This window comes from Enhydra lutris, unplaced genomic scaffold (assembly GCF_002288905.1).
Source record: "Enhydra lutris kenyoni isolate GAN:26980312 unplaced genomic scaffold, ASM228890v2 scaffoldscaffold23, whole genome shotgun sequence".
Lineage (NCBI taxonomy): Eukaryota > Metazoa > Chordata > Mammalia > Carnivora > Mustelidae > Enhydra > Enhydra lutris.
The window spans coordinates 18,125,038-18,147,684 of record NW_019154107.1 but is presented as its reverse complement, the minus strand read 5'-3'; the positions used below and the strand labels follow the sequence as shown (position 1 = coordinate 18,147,684).

Genomic DNA, 22,647 nt, shown 5'->3' with positions numbered 1-22,647 from the left:
GTTTCAACTTAACTAAACACATATAGACTGAGAATCAATTATGTGTCAACACTAATCACGCACAGGTATTTAGAGGGAAGGAGAGGGTTTATATTATTTACCTTTGTGTTCATAATACCTAGTGCATTACTACATATATAACAGTACTCAGTTATGCTTTTGTTAAAGGTAAATAGACAAATGAATGAATAAAAAATAAATGCAGAAGACAACTCCCACTACCTTAAATCTTTAAAATTCAGATTTATGAAGAAATAGCCAGATGGAAATTAACATTCCATATTTACCATAAAATATAAATAAAACAGCCTAGTCTTTAGTCTTTTATAAATATATTAAAAGTTTATAGACTTGTAATTTATAAAGAAAGATTTGAATTGAGTTTAAACAATATTAAAACAGCATCCCAATTAATTTGGGCACAATTTTCAAGGTCTGGTATATTTTAATAAAAGAGAGAGTTCTTCATGTTTTCATCTAGGGTTTTAGAGACATCCTAGTTAACCATACTTTCTTAACCAGTAGGTTGCCAGAGGAAAGTTATAGCAGGGTTCTGTTGGGTACATGTGAAAGATATCTTAAATCCAGTACTGGCATGTACAAGAGAAGGACAAACATCTAACTCTCCACATACATGTAAGAGCCCAAATGCCAAATTGAGAATTTGTTGCATATGGATCATAGAAAAGATGTCAGGAAACCATAACTTGACCTGGTCCACAGCTGAGGTAATTTCTAAAGTTTGTCTCTACTGTATAACAGTAAACGTGATCCTTGGATTCACAGAACTGATAGCCACAGTTCTTAAACCAATCCAAACAGAAAACAGACCACCTTTAAGAAGTAGTTAATTATAATGTATGCTGTAGAACTCTAAAAAACAGCATGGCTGTAAGAAGCCCAAGTCACATTGAATGATTATCCAGCAAACTTTATTCATGTAAAACAACTGGTTGACCCACACCTTTACAAGGTCCCTTTTTTTTCTTTTTCCACATGTGAAAGTATATTTCTGATCTCCTGAATTGCTGATTTTTATCCTGTTGGCAAAATCGGCAATTATTGTACCTATCAATAACCTGTCTTTGCTATAGCAAAATCAATGTGTCTACATATAATGTGTCTATTTGTTCTGGGAATGAGATATGGAAATGTTCCATAGGGAGCCATAATCCATACAAAGAAAGAGCATTTAAGAATTTTAGAGTGGTTAATGGGAGATAAAATTTTCATTGCATTCAAATAACATAATATTTTTAAAGCAAATACTGTATGTAGTTGAGCTCTACATCTGTTTCTACTTAATTACTAAAGTCTTTATGGGAATTCTTGTGTCAGAATGAAGACAAGAAATGAGAAGCTAAATTTAGTTTCAGAAGCATTGAACCCCCTGTGGAGAATCTGTTACTATGGATGTTATAATTGTAATCATAAGAAGATCCACTGGTACAAAATAGAGACATGATTATCAGCTAAAGGACAGGAGGTGAGGCAAGTAGAAACAATATGAATATATTTTTCAAACTACACGTATCCCCCTTGCTTGTAGCTGGAATATATTGCTCTGAGCCCATAAAGGAGGGGGAAAGAAGAAAGCTGAACAAAATCACAATAAACTGACATTCAGTATTATATCTTAAAAATAATCTGTTAGAGTCTCTGCATTTTATTTGGAAAGTCATATTACCAAATGAGAAACATGGCTTTTGTTAGGCTCTTAATTTGGAGAGAAACTATGCAGTATTTTTATGTGGATTGGGTGGATAAGCGCTAAGTCAGTAAGGCCAGGATAAATTAATTATGTGATCGTTAGATAAAATTAATCTCTCATGACAAACATAGCTTATAATTCTAAAAGAATGCCTGCACACTTCTAAAAAAGAGTATCTAAATAAATGTAGTTTCCCTTAATATACATTACAGTTTCAAAGTTACAAGTCAACAGTCCTTGAGACTACCATAAGAAATTTTTCAACACTGAGGGAAAATCCTATCATTTTTAAGCAAACCCTTAAAAAGGCATTTAAATTCATGAAACTAACAGGATAAATATATATTTGACTTCAATTGTGTTTTACCAGTATGTAAAAAGCTTTCCTTGAAATGACCAGTGATTCAAGGTTATCCAGTGTAGAAATTAAGAAAGTGCCTCCTAGGCATCATGAGAGCAGCATGGGGGAGTTTTCCAGGGTGGAAACCACCTTAACGCATTTGAGAAAGAGCTTACGTGGATGAAGCAGAGGAAGTGGCAAGAATTTGTCAAAAGATGAAGTGGGCAAAGTAGGTAAGACTATACAGGTCATGGTGAGGAATTGGGACTTTTAAGAATAACAGGAGACCACTGAATGTTTTAAATATGTCAGTAACATGCTCTTTTTTTTTTTTAGATTTTATTTATTTATTTGACAGAGATCACAAGCAGGCAGAGAGGCAGGCAGAGAGAGAGAGAGAGGAGGAAGCAGACTCCCCACCCAGCAGAAAGCCCGATGCGGGGCTCGATCCCAGGACCCTGGGATCATGACCCGAGCTGAAGGCAGAGGCCATAACCCACTGAGCCACCCAGGCGCCCCAGTAACATGCTCTTTTAATGGCAAATTGAGCAAAAGGGGATTAGAAGAGAACTTAAGGAAGTTTCTACAGTAGTTCAGGCCAGGTGGTGGCTTGCACAAGGGTGAGAGGAAGATGTAGATTAAAATCAAATAATGTCCTGCTCTGTATAAAGTGGGAGATACGTGAGCAGGCATGACTGGCAATTAGAATCACCAGCTTATCACTTCTGTCCTGTATTCATACCCTTTACATATAGACAAAATACCTAATCAAACAGGTTTCAGAGAATTTCATAGTATGATATCTATATCTATCTATATCCATCTATATCCATATCCATATCTATCTATTGTGTCACCAAAGAATACTAGTGATAATCATTTGGGTATGGCAGCAGAGTCATTTATTGAACAGAAGGGGCATGTCTCCCATCCAGATAGTGTCCCTGCATAATTATCATTGTATCATAGTGACAATAAATCATGCATGGGAGCTACGTTGGCCAGTGGTTCGTTACTAAGGTGAATTTTCTCAGGGCAATGACTGAATTTTATTCAATGTGGAAGAATATCAGTCATTTAAAAAAAAAAAGGGAGAACACCTGACTAAATATGATAATCAAAAAGTATTGAATTATAACAAATTAATTTACAAAATATACTTTGAAATTATGTATTATTATACCATATACATTTTAATCTGTAAAATACATGTCAAGGCAAACACAGCAAAAAGGTCTCAATTATAGAGAAATGACTATCAAAGAATAATGAACATTGTTATTTATGTTCTTTCCCTAAATTTCTGCAGTTCTCCCTTCACTAACAGACATGCACATTTGTTAGAATATCATAATCACATAAGGAATGAATGGAATGCTGGAGACAAATCTGACATAGATGAAGACAGCAAAGTATTCAAGGGAAACAGGGAAGGCTGGATAAACTCACTATAGCTATTTTCTTTGAACAGGTAATGAAGAATGAAGCACTCTTACTATTTTTTTTTAATAAAGTTGCAAACCTTAAAAAAAAATAAATAAATAAAGCTGCAAACTTTCTGAAGGGGCATTTCACTGACATGTTTTTATTTCAGTTTTATAAGGTCATTTAACAGAACAGACATTTTGATTAATTTAAAATAACTGCATGTTCTGCTATGACTACAAGTACAGTAAGCTACAAAATGAAAAATTAAAGGAAGAAAGTGGCCTCACATCTGGTGCTCTTTTTACACATTTTATTTGAAACAAGATACCAAAAAGAAAAGATAAAGGGATTTCTTGTAACATAAATATTTGATCTGAACTTTTAGCAATTAGATTAAATTCTAATTTCAGTCTCCATCCAATATTTAGGCACCATATTTTTGTACTTTCTTTTTCATAGAACATTCTTTTGTGTATTAATGAGAAAACCCACTGAATGACATTGAGAGGACCATGTTTCCATTATAAAACATCATTTGTCAGTGACTGAAGATGGGCATCCTAATACATCACTGTCACAAAATACCCAACTAGAGCTTTGAATGTCAATAATGGTAAGTTCTAACGCTCATGGAACACATCCTGAGAACCATACGCTTTCTAAGGATTCCATGCATTTACATGTTTAATCCTCAGAAATATCCTATGAAGTAGATACCATTATTATCTCCATACTACAGTTGAAGAAACTAAGTATATAGAGAGGTAAAGTAATTTTCTCAAGGCCCTAAAAAGATCAAGTGGAAGAACCCTAGCTTTCTGGGTTTATACTGCACAACCTAGGATATGAGGCTGGTCACGTGGCACAATTGCTGAGAAGATACCATTCGCAGCAGCCTCCGGAAACATGCAGGACACAACCAGCACAATGGTGTGGTGGCCCTCAGGGCAGAGTCCTTGGTCATGAAAACATTTCGATCCGGGTCAGAAGAAGAGGAGTCAACAGGAGAAATGGAGGAGAGACAACCAATGAGATCATAAATAATAAGACTAGTCATGAAAAATAAGAGCAGGAAGTCCATCAACTAGGTCAAAAGGTTAATACTACTGACAGGCTGAGGGCTCCCTCAGGATACAAATCTGACCACAGGATTAGGCATACTGGTTAAGGGCGGTCTTGTCCAGGGTGGTCTCATTAGAACTGTTAAGATAGAAGCCTTAGCAGGGTGAGTTGAGCAAAGAAATAAAGTGAACAAAAGCAGAGGAAAGGGTCAAATCTGGAGGCCAAGGTAGGATCATGGAAGGACCAATGACAGGTTTTTCAGGAGCTGTTTGTGATTACAGACCAAATAGGGCAGGAGAATTTACATATGACATGCAAACAACATACAGCAAGATGACGGAAAAGAGACCAATGTGACAAGTAAATTAGCAAATCAGACACACAGAAAAGATAACAGATTAATCAATGAACAATGGCCTCAAGTTCTAGAACATCTGGAAAATAAAAGGAAGGGGCATGAATCTGATATGCAGTTAAACAATAAAACCACTCCCATAGAAAAAGTCTCATAGAGATAGTCACTACACTAATCCCCAGGGAGGCACAAAGAATGCATAAACCAAAAGCTACGTAGGAAGAAATAAATACCATTATGGGGGAGATTACGTCCACACAGAATAATGTGTAATCTTATAGAAGGGACATTGCAAAATACGGTCTAAATACCCTCATATAATATTATTCCAGTGTTGCAATACCAATTGATTTACATACTGCTGGTGCATGAATCTGACACACTGGACAGATGTTCTTTGAATTCCTTGACGACGGTCTGTGTGTCTTAGTCATTTTGCTATCTCTGGGGCTAAGCAAAGTATCTGGCAGCAAAGATGCTCGCAAGATCGTTGTTGAGTGAAAAGAATCGGAAGGTGATCAATCCTGGTTAACTCAATGGTGTGTCATCTAATGAGGCTTGGTAAGGGTTTTTGGACTCTCGGGGAAAGACGATGAAGATAAAGGGAGACTGACGGGAAGGGAGTGTTGGGATTATGATCTCCTACTTAGCATGTTTACACAGAGGGGCATACTCAAGAAAGGAAAAGGATAGGAGGGAAAAAAAATCTCAGCATCAATCTGCCTCCTCAATTATGACTTGCCATAGGGGGAAGGGGAAGCAACACACCTGATCTGTGAACATGGGTGAAGGAATGGAATGTGAGCAGATGAGCAGACCTTTTTCTTTCCTAATGTCTTGAATCCAGAATGCGCACTTTCTCCTCTTCCTTCATGTGTACATTCTTTGTTCCTGCCAAGAGTCTAAAACTGGCTAGTCTGGGGTGAACACACTTCATTTTGGTGGAAGGTACTAATAAGCCCAAATGAGTCCATACTACCAAATCACTTTTCAGTTCGCCTTTATAATTAATAGAGGTAACCTTTTTTTTTTTAAAGATTTTATTTATTTATTTGACAGAGAGAGATCACAAGTAGACAGAGAGGCAGGCAGAGAGAGAGAGAGAGAGAGAGAGAGAGAGAGAGGGAAGCAGGCTCCCTGCCGAGCAGAGAGCCCGATGCGGGACTCGATCCCAGGACCCTGAGACCATGACCTGAGCCGAAGGCAGCGGCTTAACCCACTGAGCCACCCAGGCACCCCTAGAGGTAACCTTTTGATTCCCATCTGCCTTACTTCTAATCTGCTTCTCATTTGGTCATAAACCTAGATGAGGGAATACAAGGGTTTAATTAGTGATCGCACCTAAAACCCCATCACAGTCCAAGCCAGAGTGTTTTTTAATTTTTACCATAATGGATTTAAGAGACTTTAATTTTCACCAAAATGGATTTAAAGGACCATAGGAAGGCAAAACTGGCAGGAACAACACGACCCTTTGAACACTATTTAACATGTTGGGTAAACTATAATTAAATTACACACATAGGGAAAGAGAGCTGGTTTGCCTTTGCATATGCTGAAAACTAAACTAGTATTCAGACTTTGTGGTCAGACGTGTCCCTAAAGAAATAGGTGAGAAGGGAATATGGGTAGGGAAAGGAATCAAGTTATTAGGTGCCTTTAAGGAGCCCAGACAAAGGAGAGGTTAATGGATTTTTCAAATATTCAGGTACCATAAAGAAAGAGAAATACATTGAGTTTGGGAGGGGACTGAACAAATCTACTTCTATATAGGACATGCTTCAGAACAGAAACATTCACAAATTAAAACGTCTTTAGCCAAAAAGTAGATAAACTTGTTGAGTTTGATAGCATTGAGCACAGAAAAGCTATTTTAGAGGGAGTCACTGGAAGTCAGAAGCCTGCAAACCTGCCAAATTGTTATTTTCAATATTATTGTTATTTTTCATCATAAAAAGTAATGAAGCAGTGAATTACAAGCCATATCAAAAGGTGTATTTTCAAGAGCTATTTTCCTAACATCTCTTTCAAACCTCCCAAAATGATATTGGCAGATTCCTTTTAGACCCTGCTTATCTAGAAGGAAGTGGACTTTTTTCCAGTAATACATTCAATCAATTTCTATTATCACGATTATACTTTCTTTAGCTTGCAACCTAACAAAGGTACAAGAAAATTAATGTAGCAAGAACATATTAAAATGGTTCCTATATATGAGCTTTTTTTTTTAAACCTTCCTTTACAATGTCACAGAAACATCATTTTGCCTTCAACAGGATAGATTTCAAATAGAAATCAAGGTTTGAACACTCAGTTATTACAACTCACTTAAGCACAGCAGGATGACACACAAAACAGTTATTTCACTTCAGAAAGGTACTGGACATTTACTGGGGAACATTTACTATAAGTTGGCTGCTTATGAAAATACGTTCCATTTCAATAAAAAGTGCTTACATTTATTTATCACTGGAAATTGACAGCTGTATTACACATTTGAACTCTGGGGTTAATCTACACTGATATTTTTATCTGTGATCTGCATAGACAATCAGAATTCCCTTTAGTATTGTCTATTGGTTGAAGCAAAGAAAGTTGGCAGGGTTTCATTTACTTAAAAATTATAATTCCTACATTTCTCTAACGCTACTACATGATTCACTAAAGTAAAATCTGTATTAAACTCATAATAACATTTTGGAGACAAATGGAGATGGTTTCCATCAGTCTGATTTCATTATGAACAGATATTCTTTAAAATAAAGAATAATCGAACAGAGGGGCAATAGAATTCCCCTCTCCTCACATAAGTTTATTTCATTTTTTTATCAATTTAAGCAGTCTAAGATTAAGTTACAAAACCAAAATTCAATCAAAGAGAAAAAAGAAAGAATAAGTTAACATAATTAAAAATGAAATATCTCACTGTGCAACTTAATAATATTTCCTTAACTCACACAATTCATATCCTCAATATAGAGCTAGTCAATAAAAAGAACAAAAATTAGTGGGAACCACGTTTTTGGTAATTCCAAAGATTTTACGAAGTATATTGGATACATGTAACATAGGTATTCATTTCATAATTCCATCTCCAGTTTTTAAAATATTACCTTCCAAATCATGTAAGGAGAATGTATGGGGGAGCTTGTTCTGACATTCTTATAATTCATTTAAGAAATATTTACTATTTCCAGATCCTCTTTTGTATTTACTTTCAGAATGCTTGTTTGCAGAAACAAAACCCTAGTTTGAATGATCTATTTTGAAAGACACAGAGGGGCGTCCAGAAAAGTCATGACTGAGCCATGTGTCTAAGTTGATGAGTAGGCAGAGAAAGTGGGCTGGAGAAGAGAGAAAAGCAAGCATGCAGAGAGAGAAAAGGAGGCATGCAGAGAAAGGCAAATAAACAAACAAAATACTCCCCAGCTTTACATATTACAGCTTCAACAAATGAAGATAAAGAGTGGGAGATTTGACATGCTGCCCAGAAAGTGACTGAAACTCTATCCCAGAGTGGGGACATGAGTTTCATGGTAGGAGAGATATGGGGGATATTAGTTTCCAGGCCCAGAAAAATATTTAATGTATAATAAGTTTTTAGTAAGTACTCTTAGATGGATTGACCATGGATAGATTTTATCAGTCCACAGTAAATAAAACACAGCAGAGACTGCTCACTGTCTTTCCCATATTTATTTTTTTCCTTTCTTCTTTTTTAGTAATAGAAAGTCCCCAAATTTAATCTGGGCCTGGATAAAGAGATTACATTTCCCAGCTTCAACTGCAGTTAGAAGTGTCCATGTGACTGAGTTCTGACCAACGAGATGCAAGTAGAAATGATGGGTGCATCTTCAGGTCATGGCTTTAAAGGGAACCCGCCTGCTCTCCACTGCAGATGTGAGTCCTCAACTGACAGGCAGATGAAGACAGCACAGGGGATGGTGGAGCAACAAGAGAAAAGGAACCTGCGTCCCTGGATGGTCTAAGGAACACGGGCACCACATTCCTTGGACCTACAAATCCAGGCTTTTACGTAAAAGAGAAACGAAGGGCACCTGGGTGGCTCAGTCAGTTAAGTGTCAGCCTTTGGCTCAGGTCATGATCCCAGGGTCCTACAATTGAGTGCTTTGTTGGGCTCCCAGCTTAGCGGGGGTCTGCTCCCTCTGCTCCCCCTGCTCCCCCTGCTCCCCCTGCTCCCTCTGCTCCCCCTGCTCCCCCTGTTCGTGCTCTCACTCACTTTCTCTCTCTCAAATAAAATCTTAAAAAGAAAAAAGAAAGAAACAAAGAAAAGAAAGAATGAGAAATAAGCCTGTCTTGCTTATCATTGTTATTTGGTCTGGATTAAAATAGCTGGTTAAATTTCTAGCATGTTTCCACCCCTCAGGTGTGGCTGGAAGCACAAGACTGTATATATCAAATTTATTAAGTTGTAACAACCATCCAAATAAGACTGACTTGAGTTGAGGGTGGCTATCTGTATCACTTCAGAAATTTCTGGAATTGTTTAAAATGAGCATTTCTTATTTAATAAAAACAGCCAATATTATTAAAAAAAATTAACTATTTTACTCTTGTATACTCTTTCTATACTCATATATTCAGTCTCTTTCTTCAGTTATATCTCATTTATATTCTTTTATCACTGAAATAATTAAATCGGACACAAAGATAATAATACTAAGATCAAGGTAAAAAACTATAGATATGAATGAGAAAACTAGGGAAGAAACTTTGTTTCTGCAGGAATTTCATACTTAATTTTGTGGTCAATTTGTTTTTTAAATAACACATAAACATTGATTCTACCCCTTGATTTTAATAAAATACTGCCATAGGAAATTTCCCTTTCAATGTGAAATAGGACCATTCTACCTCAGTTCATCTGGAAGACGGTTGAAAACTAAACCTTGCATCACTGTGATTTGATTTTGCCAGGTCTTCATATTAACTTGTTGACAAGTTTTAAGACTTTAAATGCCAGAGGGATTATTATACAAAATTTATTTGGGGACTGCTTCTAATTTATGTCACTTTTTCAATTTCTTTAAATAAGGAACATTTTATTCAAAGTTGTGTTTCTGAATTTAAAGCTGCAAGACATGGTTTCAATCATATTCCTTAAATCAGAAAGAGAGAATAAAGGAAGAGATTAAAAGTGAAGGGAATGTGGAAATGAGTTACTACAGCTTTTTCTCTCCTCACTGATGACAGAATCATAACCTATTCTCACAAATCCATTAACAACTACAATTGTCTTCCTTTTGGAAATAATCACTATGTGAAGAGAAGAAACATCACTGAACACTTGCTGAGCTCATTTGTGGCTGAAACACATTGAGTGTGGACTTTCGTGTAACTGAAGAATCAGCAACTTGCAATTTAAGGGAATTGAGTTTTTATTTATTATCATTTTTTATATCCATGACTGTGGTTCTCTTACCATCAATATCTTCGTAAGAATCACATGAGTATTTTTTTGGAATCACTACAAAATCTGTCGCATCTAAGATAGGATTTTCTCCAAAAAAATGACCAGTCAGCGTGACTTCCACCTCCTGTTCTACCCGCTTCCTGGACTGACATTTTATGACAACTGCAGGAGAGAAATATTTCCAGTTGAGATGGAAGAAAATGAATTATGTCATGAAAAATAACCTTGCGCATACTTTGACTTACTGTGTCTGCATAACACACACACTCATGCAGTATCTATATACATTGACATTTGGAAACAAATAATATTGAATAATATGCAAAAATAGCATGACAGAGATTAACCCAGAAGATATATACTAGATTACAGAAGATTATATTAGGATGTAAAATTTGATTTAGGAACTCACCTAGTCAGTCATATCAATAATTCAACTGGTGGTCAGGAACACATGAGTTTTTCAGCTATCTGTTTTATATTCATTGTGGCAAATACCAAACTCTGATTACACAGTAATACTACAGCAAATACTTTCAAATAATTTTAAAAAATAAGTTCTGTAACATTTATTTTGTAGTAACACTTCAAAAATATTTCCTATTCTTTATTCACATGCACTTTAAAAATTCATATTTAAATTATCTCAGTAGAATATTTTGATTTTATTTTGTAAATTGCTTTTAAATTTACAAAGTACACTAACAGTTAAAGGTAAAATTGTAATGAATTATTTAAAATTAATGTTAATGTTAAAATGTGATTATAATATTAATTTAATATACAGCATTAAAACTTTATATATATTTTTAAAGAGTTATTTATTTATTTGAGAGAGAGAGAGAAAGCATGAGTGGGGGGAGGGTCAGAGGGAGAGACTCTTCAAGAATATTCCCTGCTGAGCGGGGAGCCCCATGCAAGGCTGGAGCCCACTGCAGGGCTTGATCTTAGGATCATGTCCTGAGCTGAAACCAAAAATTGGATGCTCAATTGACTGAGCCACCCAGGCGCCCCTGAATCTTTACATATTTTTACATATATATTAAATTTCAATGTTTTCTTATATTAAGTACAGAAGAAGTTGTCAGTGATCTTGTGAGAAACCAAAATATCATTTCTATATACAACTACTAATTACACAAACGAGTTATCAATGAATTCCTCTGGCACTAGCTTTATAATATCATGAGCCAAGTACACTAGAGCCCACATGAATAAATATAATTTTTCTCAAAAATACATTAGATTCTTGGGGCACCTGGATGGCTCAGTCAGTTAAGCATCTGACTTTTGATTTTTGGCTCAGGCCATGATCTCACGGTCATGAGATGGAGCCCCATGTCAGGCTTCATGCTCAGCAGGGAGTCTGCTTGAGACTCTCTCTTTCCTTCTTCCTCTGCCCCTCCTCCCCTCCAAAAAAATAAATAAATCTTTAAAAAAGCATGTATATATATATATATATATATATATATACACATATATATGTTAGATGTTATATTTTTATCAATTCAAATGCACATAAAATATAAAGTTAATGGGGGATAAAACGGAATCAATATAAAAAAGCTGTTAAAATGTATTATACTATACTGTGGTGACATCAATAATAATATATTCATCTAAACTGCACAACTAGATAATGTCCTCAGATTTATGTTTTTTCTAATTATGCACCACACTTATAAATATCTAACATAAATTTATTTTTAATTCTAAAACTTACAGGTTGATATTGAACATTTTGAACTCTGAATAAGTAGTGAAATACAAGATGTAAATTAAGAGGGTTGAAATGATTGAGGAAAATGTACAGGCCTCTCTGGTTTTAATTAGCTTCAGTCTTAAAGCATTAAATTGGAAATTAGTGTGATCAAAGTTACAATTAGTATCATGTCACTAGTCTTGTCCTCTAAGTCCTTTGGAAATTAGTGCCCTGGCAATGCATGGATTACTCAATTACAATGGATTCACATTCCATTGTCTTCATACTGTGAGAGTAGTAGAGTCCTTTTCCAATTATCTGCCCCAACGGATAGGAGCAGATAGGAACACACACAGAACAACAAGAACCCTGGGTTTAAGAATAACCTGAGTGACAGACACAGAAAAACAGAAGAGAAACAGTAAGCATCAAAGGTGATGCAGTCGAGCAGGGAAAGCAATAGGTTCTCTCTGATGTGTTCATAAGAATGAAGGATGGACTGTACAGAAAGAAAGCAATATGTATTTATATAATTGCACTCATTTTTTTTCTCAAGGGCATTTGTAGGCAAAAATAATTACTAGGATAGGCTTTAGACTTCTGCTAAAATGATTTAATACCTAGTACACAATCTGTTTCAGAACACTGATGTTATTACTGGGTTGTGCTAAAGCAACACAGGCTATTTACAGAACTCACACTTAATTTAAAAATTGAATAATTACCAAGAGAAGTGATTTGATAGAAAATGGCTTTTTGTTTCTGCAGCATGTTTAACTTTCTTTGAGGAAAATGCTGCAAGAAATTTACGTTTTATGTTTTCATGGGCTTTGTTTCGGACTGAAAAAAAAAATCTGCTTTAAATCTTTAATCTGGGAAAAACAAAACTGTGTCTGCATGAGCAATGTTGCTGTTAGTATTTCAACAGAGTAACGTCTAGGGTTTATTATATCACTTTGATCAGATGACTGTATTATAAATTTTGAACCGTTCAGCTCTATGGAAAGTATACAAACAATTATCTTCCAGAAGGAAATAAAAGAATCATTTTGGCTTGTTTGTGAGGCATTCAGAAGATAATTTAGTATATTTGAAACATTTATGTGTTGATATTTTTTTAACTTAAGAGCAAAAATACTTCAAGTAAGACAAATGACATTTACTGTCAAAGGTACAGCTAGATATGTGGATTTTCAAATCAAACGACATAAAGCAATATGTAACCTTGGCCTTCAGTGTATCTGGGGAAATGCTGTTATCCATGAGTCAAACTTACTATTTTCTCTCCTTTTGAGGTGTGGTGACACAATATATGCCAGTACAGGACTAACTCTGCTTCACTACCAAAGACTGGTACTGGAAGGAGAAGAAAAAATTCGAAATTTCAAGACTTCTTTCAGGTCATCTGTATTGCTTAGGAGAGGGGCTCCAAAGTGATACCTCTTTGTGGGGCTGAGCAATTCAGCGTTCCTCAGTTATGAAGAGCTATGCGTAAGGCCTGGTAAGAGGTAGCTTTATGGATAGCCAAGAGGAATTGTATTTCTCAGGCTTACTCTGGGAAGAAAATGGGAAAATCAAGGAATGCAGAAGAAGTGAGAAGAGTACTGAGGAAAGAGAACACATAGAAACTTGAGAGAAGTATGGAGTCGGGGAAAGAAAAAGAGGGGTCGCTGAGAAAAAGAAAGGCATTTTAAGAGTAGGGATTTTACATTTTGTGCGTGGTAGTGACGTGAACCTCTGTGAAAACTTTAGTACATTCTGACTGGTTTCTGAAGGACCTCATACAAGTTTAGTGTCTGGGACAACAGTGTCCCCATAGGATAGTTCTTGGATGAGATTTAGAGTTACACAGAAGCTGGAATCTGGCAAATAAGTGTGATCTAAGAACCAAAGTACCTGGGAATCTTACAGACCTAGAGCAGTTCTCCAAGGGCCTCACAGAATGCGGGATGAAGGGGTCTGACGTTAATGATATTTCTTTTTTTTTTTTTTAAAGATTTTATTTATTTATTTGACAGACAGTGATCACAAGTAGGCAGAGAGGCAGGCAGAGAGAGGGGAGGAAGCAGGCTCCGTGTTGAGCAGAGAGCTCGACACGGGGCTCGATCCCTAGACCCCGAGATCATGACCTGAGCCGAAGGCAGAGGCTTTAACCCACTGAGCCACCCAGGCATCCCTGATATTTCTATCTTAGCTGATTTTGAGGTTTTCACCAATGGGAAGAACAACAGGAAATGGTGTGGTTTGGTGGAAAGATCACTGGACTTATGATTAGGAGACCAGATTCAGTCCTGGCGCTCCCACCTCCTCTGTCACTTCATGACTTACTTCCTCTGGACCTTAGTTCTCTTCCTTGTACAAGAAAAGATGGGATTAAAGGAGCCTCTAAGATCACTTAAAATCTTCGTGTTCTCTGACTCCAAAATGTACGTACCTTGAGGGAATTTAGGACTTACTGCCTGTGGAAGCCCAAGGATAGGGTATTTCCAGTGTATTTCTTGGATTTCTCCACTTTCTATTCCCATGGTTCTGATGAGAAATTAAATTAGGAACAGGAACACTTTCAATATTAGCATGAAAGAGAATATTCATTATTAACTTAATGGTATTTTAGCAGAGCTCATAAATTTAAACTTTCGTAGAGAGAAACTATGAAATACAAAACATCTTCTGTAACCGTTAGGAACATTTCAAAGCAAACCCTGGGAAATTATCACAAACAAAATGTAACACAATGATCCTGAGATGTAAGTGAAAAATAAAGAACTTTTCCCCTGCTTTCAAAAGTTCGTATTGGCATTTATTGATGAGACTAAAATGTGATTTATCAGAGGTAATGCCGTTCATATGGGTTATATTCTAAATTGGACAGGCAAAATGCAAAAGACAAAAAATGCTATTAAGTACAGTGACAAAGAATTTACTTTTGGGGGATATCAGTAAAAGAAAGAGGGCATTTGTTAAAATATTCTATCATATACCGTCAAGACAACAGCAATGGTACATGTTGAAAATGGGCTTTCCTTGTTAAAAATGAAACCTAAGACACAGTAGGCAGGACTAGCTTCATGAGCACACTATTTGTGCAACAAACAGCACAAGGACCCCACATAGAGAACTGTTCCATGCTTGTTTAATACACCACTGTAACTGTCTTGAAACTCTCAACCATTTTTGAACAAGGGCTCCCTCATTTTCATTTTACACTGGGACCCACAAATACATAGGCAGTCTTGACTGTCTGAATGGTGAACATCATGGCAGAACGGACACCAGGGGGCTCACAGAATTGTTTTAAATGTGGAGAAGAAATATCCACACAAAGGACAAAGTAAGAATTCCTTTTAAATTAAGACTTCTATATCATTATTTAATGAAACAATAAAAGCAGAGAAAACAAATACATTTTGTATCATCGGAGTTTGCTTAAATTTCAGTGAAGCACATCCTGGTAGGGACATAGTTAATGGCAGTAGTCATGGCGGCGTTTCCTCAGGGTGTCATCCCCACCTGGCACAGGGCCATCATTTGGTGAAAGCCAGCATCACCAGTCCTATACTCTGCCAAGATAAGCTGCTTCAGGTTGTTCTCTAGAGATTTATTATTTGTTGTCTCAGCAGGAACTATTTTCCCAGTCAGAAGGAGTCCCTTTGCCTGTCTCTGATTCTGATTCATTGACCTGATACTTAAGGTTGACTTGTTCATCACTCTGAACTTCAAATCCCTCTGAACATCAAATGATATATACTATACCCATATAACGAATATATTTTCCTCTTCTGAACATATAAATTTCAACACTTCAGAGAATATAAAATCATGAACTTTACACTGCATAACATAGAAAAGAAAGGGATCACGTCAGCGCCAGTCAAAATCATTTTCATTCAATGTCCTTGTTTAAAAGTTACCTTTTCATCTCTGTGCTCAATTCATCAAAATTGTCAATAGGCCAACTTTTTCTGTTCGCCCTCATCATTTGAACAATGACCATTGTTCTGTGTAATTTCATAATGTGGGGCATAAATAACACTGGGATATCTATAGTTCCTTTAGGAGGCAATGCGATTCCTGTAAAAAACACACCAAAAAATTTTTAATGTGGTAAACATTTTCAGAATATAATTTTTTTCTTTTTCTTTCTTTTTTTAAATTAACATATATTATGTTTCAGGGGTACAGGTCTATGATTCATTAGTCTTATACAAATATAATTTTAACAGCTGAATATAATCTCCTAATTCCTTTATTATCAGTTTTTCAAAATCACTTCTGAGCAAGAAAATGCTTCACGCTAAATTATAAGTGCACTTCACTGGCTTCACTAATTTTCCTTAAATGCCAACAACCCTATTAGAAACACATTTTATCCTGAGGCAAGAAGCTTCTCCTGATGAGGCGGGAAGGGATGAGGAAATGTTGAGAAGTGATGGCTTGGGTTTCCCAGAGTGATAAAAGAACCATAAAACCCATGAGTCTTTCCAAGTCTTACTACGTTTTTTAGAAGATTTTATTTATTTATTTATTTGAGAGAGAGAGAAAGCACACAAGGGAGCATGAGATGGGGGAGGGGCAAAGGGAGAAGGAAAAGCAGACTCCAGGTTGAGCAGGGAGCCCCAGGTTACGCTGGAAGGCAGAGGCTTAAACAACTGAGCCACCTAGGTGCCCGCCAAGTCTTCAGCTACATTTTGCAAAAGCCAAAGTACAGCAATTTTTGACCCTTTCAATACTTTGTATTTTTTTTTTCTAGACAGTAACAGCTCCAGTTTTCAGCTTGGACTACAAAAATTGTTACCAGTAAAGTGTTCATTTTTTCAACTGATCCAGTAGGGAAGCCAAAGATTATTTGTGAAAGAAAGGGGGATCCACTCCAGGTTGTAAACCCCAGAAGACAGAAAAACTGACAGCATCTTCTTGTGTTCTAATAAAATTGAAAATTTTCAACCGTTACATAAGAATCACCTGCAAAACTTGTTAGACAGAAGCCTGCTAAGCTCCACCTATAGATTCTGACTTATTCAGTCTGGGTTGGGGCCCAAAAGCTGCATGTTTAAGTAGCTCCTTATTCGTTCTGGAAGCACATGGTCATGCGGCCACACTTTGAAAAACAATGTGTCCTTCCTATTGGACAAGTATTGAGAGGCTGGAAGCATGGTGAGCTTCTGGCTATTTAAAGCAGTGAGGATTTCTGAGGGAAGGATGTCTTCCTTTATTTTGAAGAGTAACACTATTTCTTTATAAGAAAAGAAGAGATTATTGACTATATTCTGGTTATTTAAATTCTTTGTTATAAAAATCAATGATTTTCAAAGCTATTTTTTCTCAGCTAAGAACACTGTACTAAACCATTAAGAACATTAAGAAAAAATTAGAAAACGGCCCCTGTCCAAAATATCCCAACTCAAAATTCTTATAAATTTTTAAATTTTAAATTTTACTCCTTCAGGAAATGAAAATGTTCTGTCTCATAGCGTAGTTAATCATAGTTAATAATTAATATGAATACTACTTAATACGTATTGAGTATTTGTTCCATGCCAGGCACTGTGCTAAGTATTTTTCACACAATACCCCACTTCAATCTCGGAAAATCACTGCAAATTACACGCTACTATGTTTCTCATTTTAGAGTTGGAGAAAGTGAGACAATTTGGTGCAAAAACTGGTCAAAGAAGACAGTTTTGCTTAAGATATCTAAACAGTGTCTGCCATCTTCAACTTTGTCTTCATGAACTCTAGAGCTTTAATGAATCATTGCATTCAAATGGATAAAAGTAGCAAGAGGATAGGATAAAGAGTTGGAATAGGAATAAAAAGAGAAAGAGCTGGTGGAATAAACCATCCACGTATCCCCAAGGAAATCAAGTTTAGAAAGGATCATTTACCCTTATAAAATTCTATGTTATCACTAAAAATAGCTTTTAGCATGACTAAAAGTAAAACCTACACATTAGATGGTGTAAGGAGCCAAGACAAAGATACAAAAAGGGTAATTCATTGCCAACATCATGCTTTCTTATAATCTTTGAATCGAAACTATGGAAAGACAATGCAACGATAAATAAGTCTAAGTCCGTTTACTTAAAATTCCAGTAGCCTATTTGTGGCTGTAACGCTTCACTGGTCTACAAGTAGAAATAGTTCTCTGCCCAAGTGGTCATAAGTCTCCTTCACTGTTATTATATCTTTGAATAGTAAGAATCACTGTGCTATTATTCATTTCCATGAAATCACTGGAATTTAACATCAAAAAGAACTTCGAGAATTTATCAAGTTCATTTTGTGTCTCACAAATGAGTTTTATTTCCTGTGGTTTTCCCATTATCCTGTGGAACACTTTGAGTAGAGACAGGAAAGCTGTCCTCACTTCTACCGTACAAAACCCATGTTTTCTTCTAATACCTGTATGCTCTCATTTTTATAGTGATTGGATCCATTTGTAATTTATCCATATATATGAAAGGAAGAAGAATGTATCCAATGCAACATCAGAATGTTACTGATTTTCTATGGGACTAATTACACAAAACCACTTATTTAAAAATTCACTGACTTGAAATGCTACCTTCACGGCATGTCCATACATATTTTACTCTTTTTCTGGATTTCCTAGATTTTGTCAATCTTTTTTCCTCTTCATTTGTACATGTCACATTGCTGTAATTACAGGTGTTTTATTTTCTAGTGGGACTAAGTGCCTCCTCCTCCAGCTCATTTTTTAAAAGAATTTTCCTACATTTGGAATGAACAGTTAGCTCCAGGAAATGGATGGGGTGGCAAACAGTACATTTAATAGAATCATCCTACATTTATACTTTTGGGATAACTGACATTTTTGCCTATTCATGATCTATTCAAGAGCAAGCATATGGCCTTTATTTTTTTTTAAAGATTTCATTTATTTATTTGACAGAGAGAGAGAGAAAGCGAGAGAGGGAATACAAGCAGGGGGAGTGGGAGAGGGAGAAGCAGGCTTCCCGTGGCAAGCAGATGCTTAAGGACTGAGCTACCCAGGCGCCCCATGGCCTTTATTTTATATTTCTCATCTGGGCATTGTATTAGGTGCATCTAAGTTCTTGGAGTAGGTTTGTGGCCAGTTTTAATTTTCAGTCTTGCCAGAGGCTTATTTCAGCATCTTCATAGGTATTTAGCAGAAAGCTGAGAGAAACTACATACGTTTTTTTCTATCTTCTGACAAGGAAATCCAGCTACCATGATGATACTCCTTAGGTTGATAAATATTCTAAACTCAAAACATTTTCTGAGCTTTTCTCTTTCTGTTTTATCCCGCTTCCATATGGTAACCACACAAACTAACCACACATATATTTACTTTTTTCCATTACAGTTATCATTCTTCAAGTTCAAAGCCCTAATAAACATCGGGGGGGGATATGCACATTTTATTTTACATAATTAATTTTATGGACTTATATATTTTATGAGAGATATACATTATTTAAAGAATTTTCAAAACCCTGATGATACTTTATGCTTAATATCTGAGAAACATTACAAAGTGTGATATTATTATTTTGCCTTTGAAATCTCCTATGGTCTTGTTGCACTTAGCATTCAAATTTTATTCAGTGTATTTTAAAACTGCTATTTTGATTGCTCTTTTGATTAAAGGTGTTAGAAATATTTATGCACTGATCTCTCATTTGAAATACAGAAATGATACAATGCTTTAATGGCTATGAGGTTTCCTGCCTTCTTAGAAGAAAATCTTCTCAAGAGAGTAAAATGAGCATAATCCTCATTTTAGCAATGAAAGTATTTCATCCTGGGAGATTCATTTTTAATCACCTGAGTGGTATGACATTGCTGCTTCCCACAGCATAATTTCTAATATTTAGCATGGCCGTAGGAACGGCCCATGTCAGGTAATCAAAGAGATACTAAGAAACATATTAACACCCTAAGTCATGCTATTATTTTGGTTATTGTGCTTTATTTTAAATGAGTACAAGTTTTAAATTTTAATTTTAAATAAGAGTACAAGATGAACAGGACTTTTCATCAACCAGTTTCAAACATGAAATCTATTCACTTTCTACTTGGATACTTTATTTTTTGAAAAACTGATTTCAAAAGTTTTTAAACTATGACTTAAAAAAATGGAACACAATTGTTAATGTGGTGGTTTGGAGAAGAGTTCTTTCATTGGTTCCTGTGGAGGTGAGTTATGTGTGGCCACTGTTCTCTGGCCACTATTGATATGATGAAGCCCTGATTTCCTGTATTTTAGAATGTGACTATATTCGGAGTTAGGGCCTTTGCAGATGTGGTTAAGTTAAAATAAGACTGTTAGGGTGGGCCCTAGTTCAATATGACTGGTGTCCTTATAAAAAGAGGAAATTCAGATACACAAACACACACCAGGAATGTGCACACCCCAAAGGAAAGACAATGTGAGGACATGATGAGAAGGCAACCATCTACAAGCCAAAGAGAGACACCTTGGAAGAAACCAAACCTCCCAATTCTTTGATGTTAGACTTCTGGCTGGCAAAACTGTGAGAAAACAAATTTATTTTGTTTAAGCCAGTTTTAATACCTAGTCTAGTATTTAGTTATTATAGCTCTAGCAAATCTAATTCATGAAATTATCTTTTCTTATGTTAGAGGCTGAAGTATGGGGTGCCATTGAATTAATTGGCTTACAGAAATTCTAATTCCAGAATCTCAAACATAGGGTAGGGGTGCTTGGGTGGCTCAGTGGGTTGAGCACGTGCCTTCAGCTCGGGTCATGATCCGGGAGTCCTGGAATCGAGCTCTGTGTTGGGCTCCCTGCTCAGCGGGAAGCTTGCCTCTCACTCTTCTCCCTGCCTGTGCTTTCTCTTACTATCTCTGTCTCTCTCTCTATCTCTTTTTCTCTCTCTCAAATAAATAAATTAAATATTTTTTTAAAAGACCTCTTAAAAAAAAAACATAGGACAGATAAAGAAACTTGATTCTGATTGCTATTTGGCAGCCATGATCATGGATAAGCTAGGGATGAAGGATTCTTCCTTTCCTACTTGTATCTTGACTCAACTGAATGGGGGCATCTAATGAATAGCAAAAAGGACATTTCAGGGATTGCGTTTTACTCTAAGCGAAGTAAGTCAAGCACAGAAAGTAAATTATCATATGGTTTCACTTACTTGTGGAACATAAGGAATAACATGGAGGACATTAGGGAAAAGAAAGGAAAAGTGAAGTGGTGGTGGGGGGGGGATTGGAGGGGGAGACGAACCACAAGAGACTGTGGACTCCAGGAATCAAACTGAGGGTTTCAGAGGGGAAGGGGGTGGGGGGATGTGTCAGCCTGGTGATGGGTATTAAGGAGGGCACATATTGCTTGGAGCACTAGGTGTAATATGCAAACAATGGATTGGGGAACACTGCATCAAAAACTAATGATGTGTGTGTAAACCTGGCGATTCACAGACCTGTACCCCTGGGGATAAAAATATATTATATGTTTATAAAAAATAAAATAAAATAAAATAAATTAAAAAAAAACTAATGATGTAATGTATGGTGACTAACAACACAATAAAAGTAAAAAAAAAAAAAACGAAAAAAAAAAAAAAAAACAACAACAGAGCCTCCTGACCAGATGCACAGTAAAGGAAAGAGTTTGCTATGATTAAAGGCCATCAAATACATGCTGCATAAGTCCTGACAATGATGAAAGAAAGGTTTTGAGGTTTACCTGTGTGTTTGGAATAGACTACCTTAATGTTCCTTCCAGCTCTAATATCCTGTGATAACATTTTTTCCTCACAAATAGAAAAGATAAATAAGATTCAAAAAATTAATTTCAGGGAGGGGCGCCTGGGTGGCTCAGTGGGTTAAGCCTCTGCCTTCAGCTCAGGTCATGATCTCAGGGTTCTGGGATCGAGTCCCGCATTGGGCTCTCTGCTCAGCAGGGAGCCTGCTTCCTCCTCTCTCTCTCTCTCTCTGCTTGCCTCTCTGTCTACTTGTGATCTCTCTCTGTCAAATAAATAAAATCTTTAAAAAAAATTAATTTCAGGGAATTGAACATTTTCTTGGAAAATAGCTAATTTTAATTTCAATTAAGATCACCCACAGAAAATTCTAAGATAAAATAATGTCTAGTACTACAACTAATATACTTTATTGATCAACTACCATGCCTTCCTTGCCCCTACACCATACTAAGTAGCATGTGTGTGTGCACACGCATGTGCACACACACGTAAATGCATGTGTATATGTATACGCATGTAAGATCTCTCTACTTACAGGAATACTCTATGATACAGTGTAGAGCATGACCTTTAGAAGTTTAAATCTTTGCTCTGTTACTAGCACTGAGAAAATTATTTATATTTCTTTTTTTTTAAAGATTTTATTTATTTATTTGACAGACCGATCACAAGTAGGCAGAGCGGCAGGCAGAGAGAGAGAGGAGGAAGCAGGCTCCCTGCTGAGCAGAGAGCCCGATGTGGGAGTTGATCCCAGGACCCTGGGATCATGACTTGAGCTGAAGGCAGAGGCTTTAACCCACTGAGCCACCCGAAAATTATTTCTATTTCTAAATGAGATTTTCCCTTTATGAAAAAGCAAATATAATATACATAATCAAGATTTTGCTATGGCA

The 22,647-nt window shown here is 36.3% G+C and overlaps 1 protein-coding gene across 1 annotated transcript in view; it reads right to left on the bottom strand.

The window, feature by feature from the left end:
• Positions 1 to 22,647, bottom strand: part of LOC111150500 (cilia and flagella associated protein 47) — a 526,123-nt gene that overhangs the window by 47,650 nt on the left and 455,826 nt on the right. Inside the window, exons 58-60 of the mRNA XM_022507981.1 lie at positions 15,944 to 16,103; positions 14,467 to 14,561; positions 10,340 to 10,492 (exon numbers count right to left, since the gene is read on the bottom strand). Coding sequence (XP_022363689.1) covers positions 10,340 to 10,492; positions 14,467 to 14,561; positions 15,944 to 16,103 — 408 coding nt within the window. The remainder of the gene's footprint in view (positions 1 to 10,339; positions 10,493 to 14,466; positions 14,562 to 15,943; positions 16,104 to 22,647) is intronic.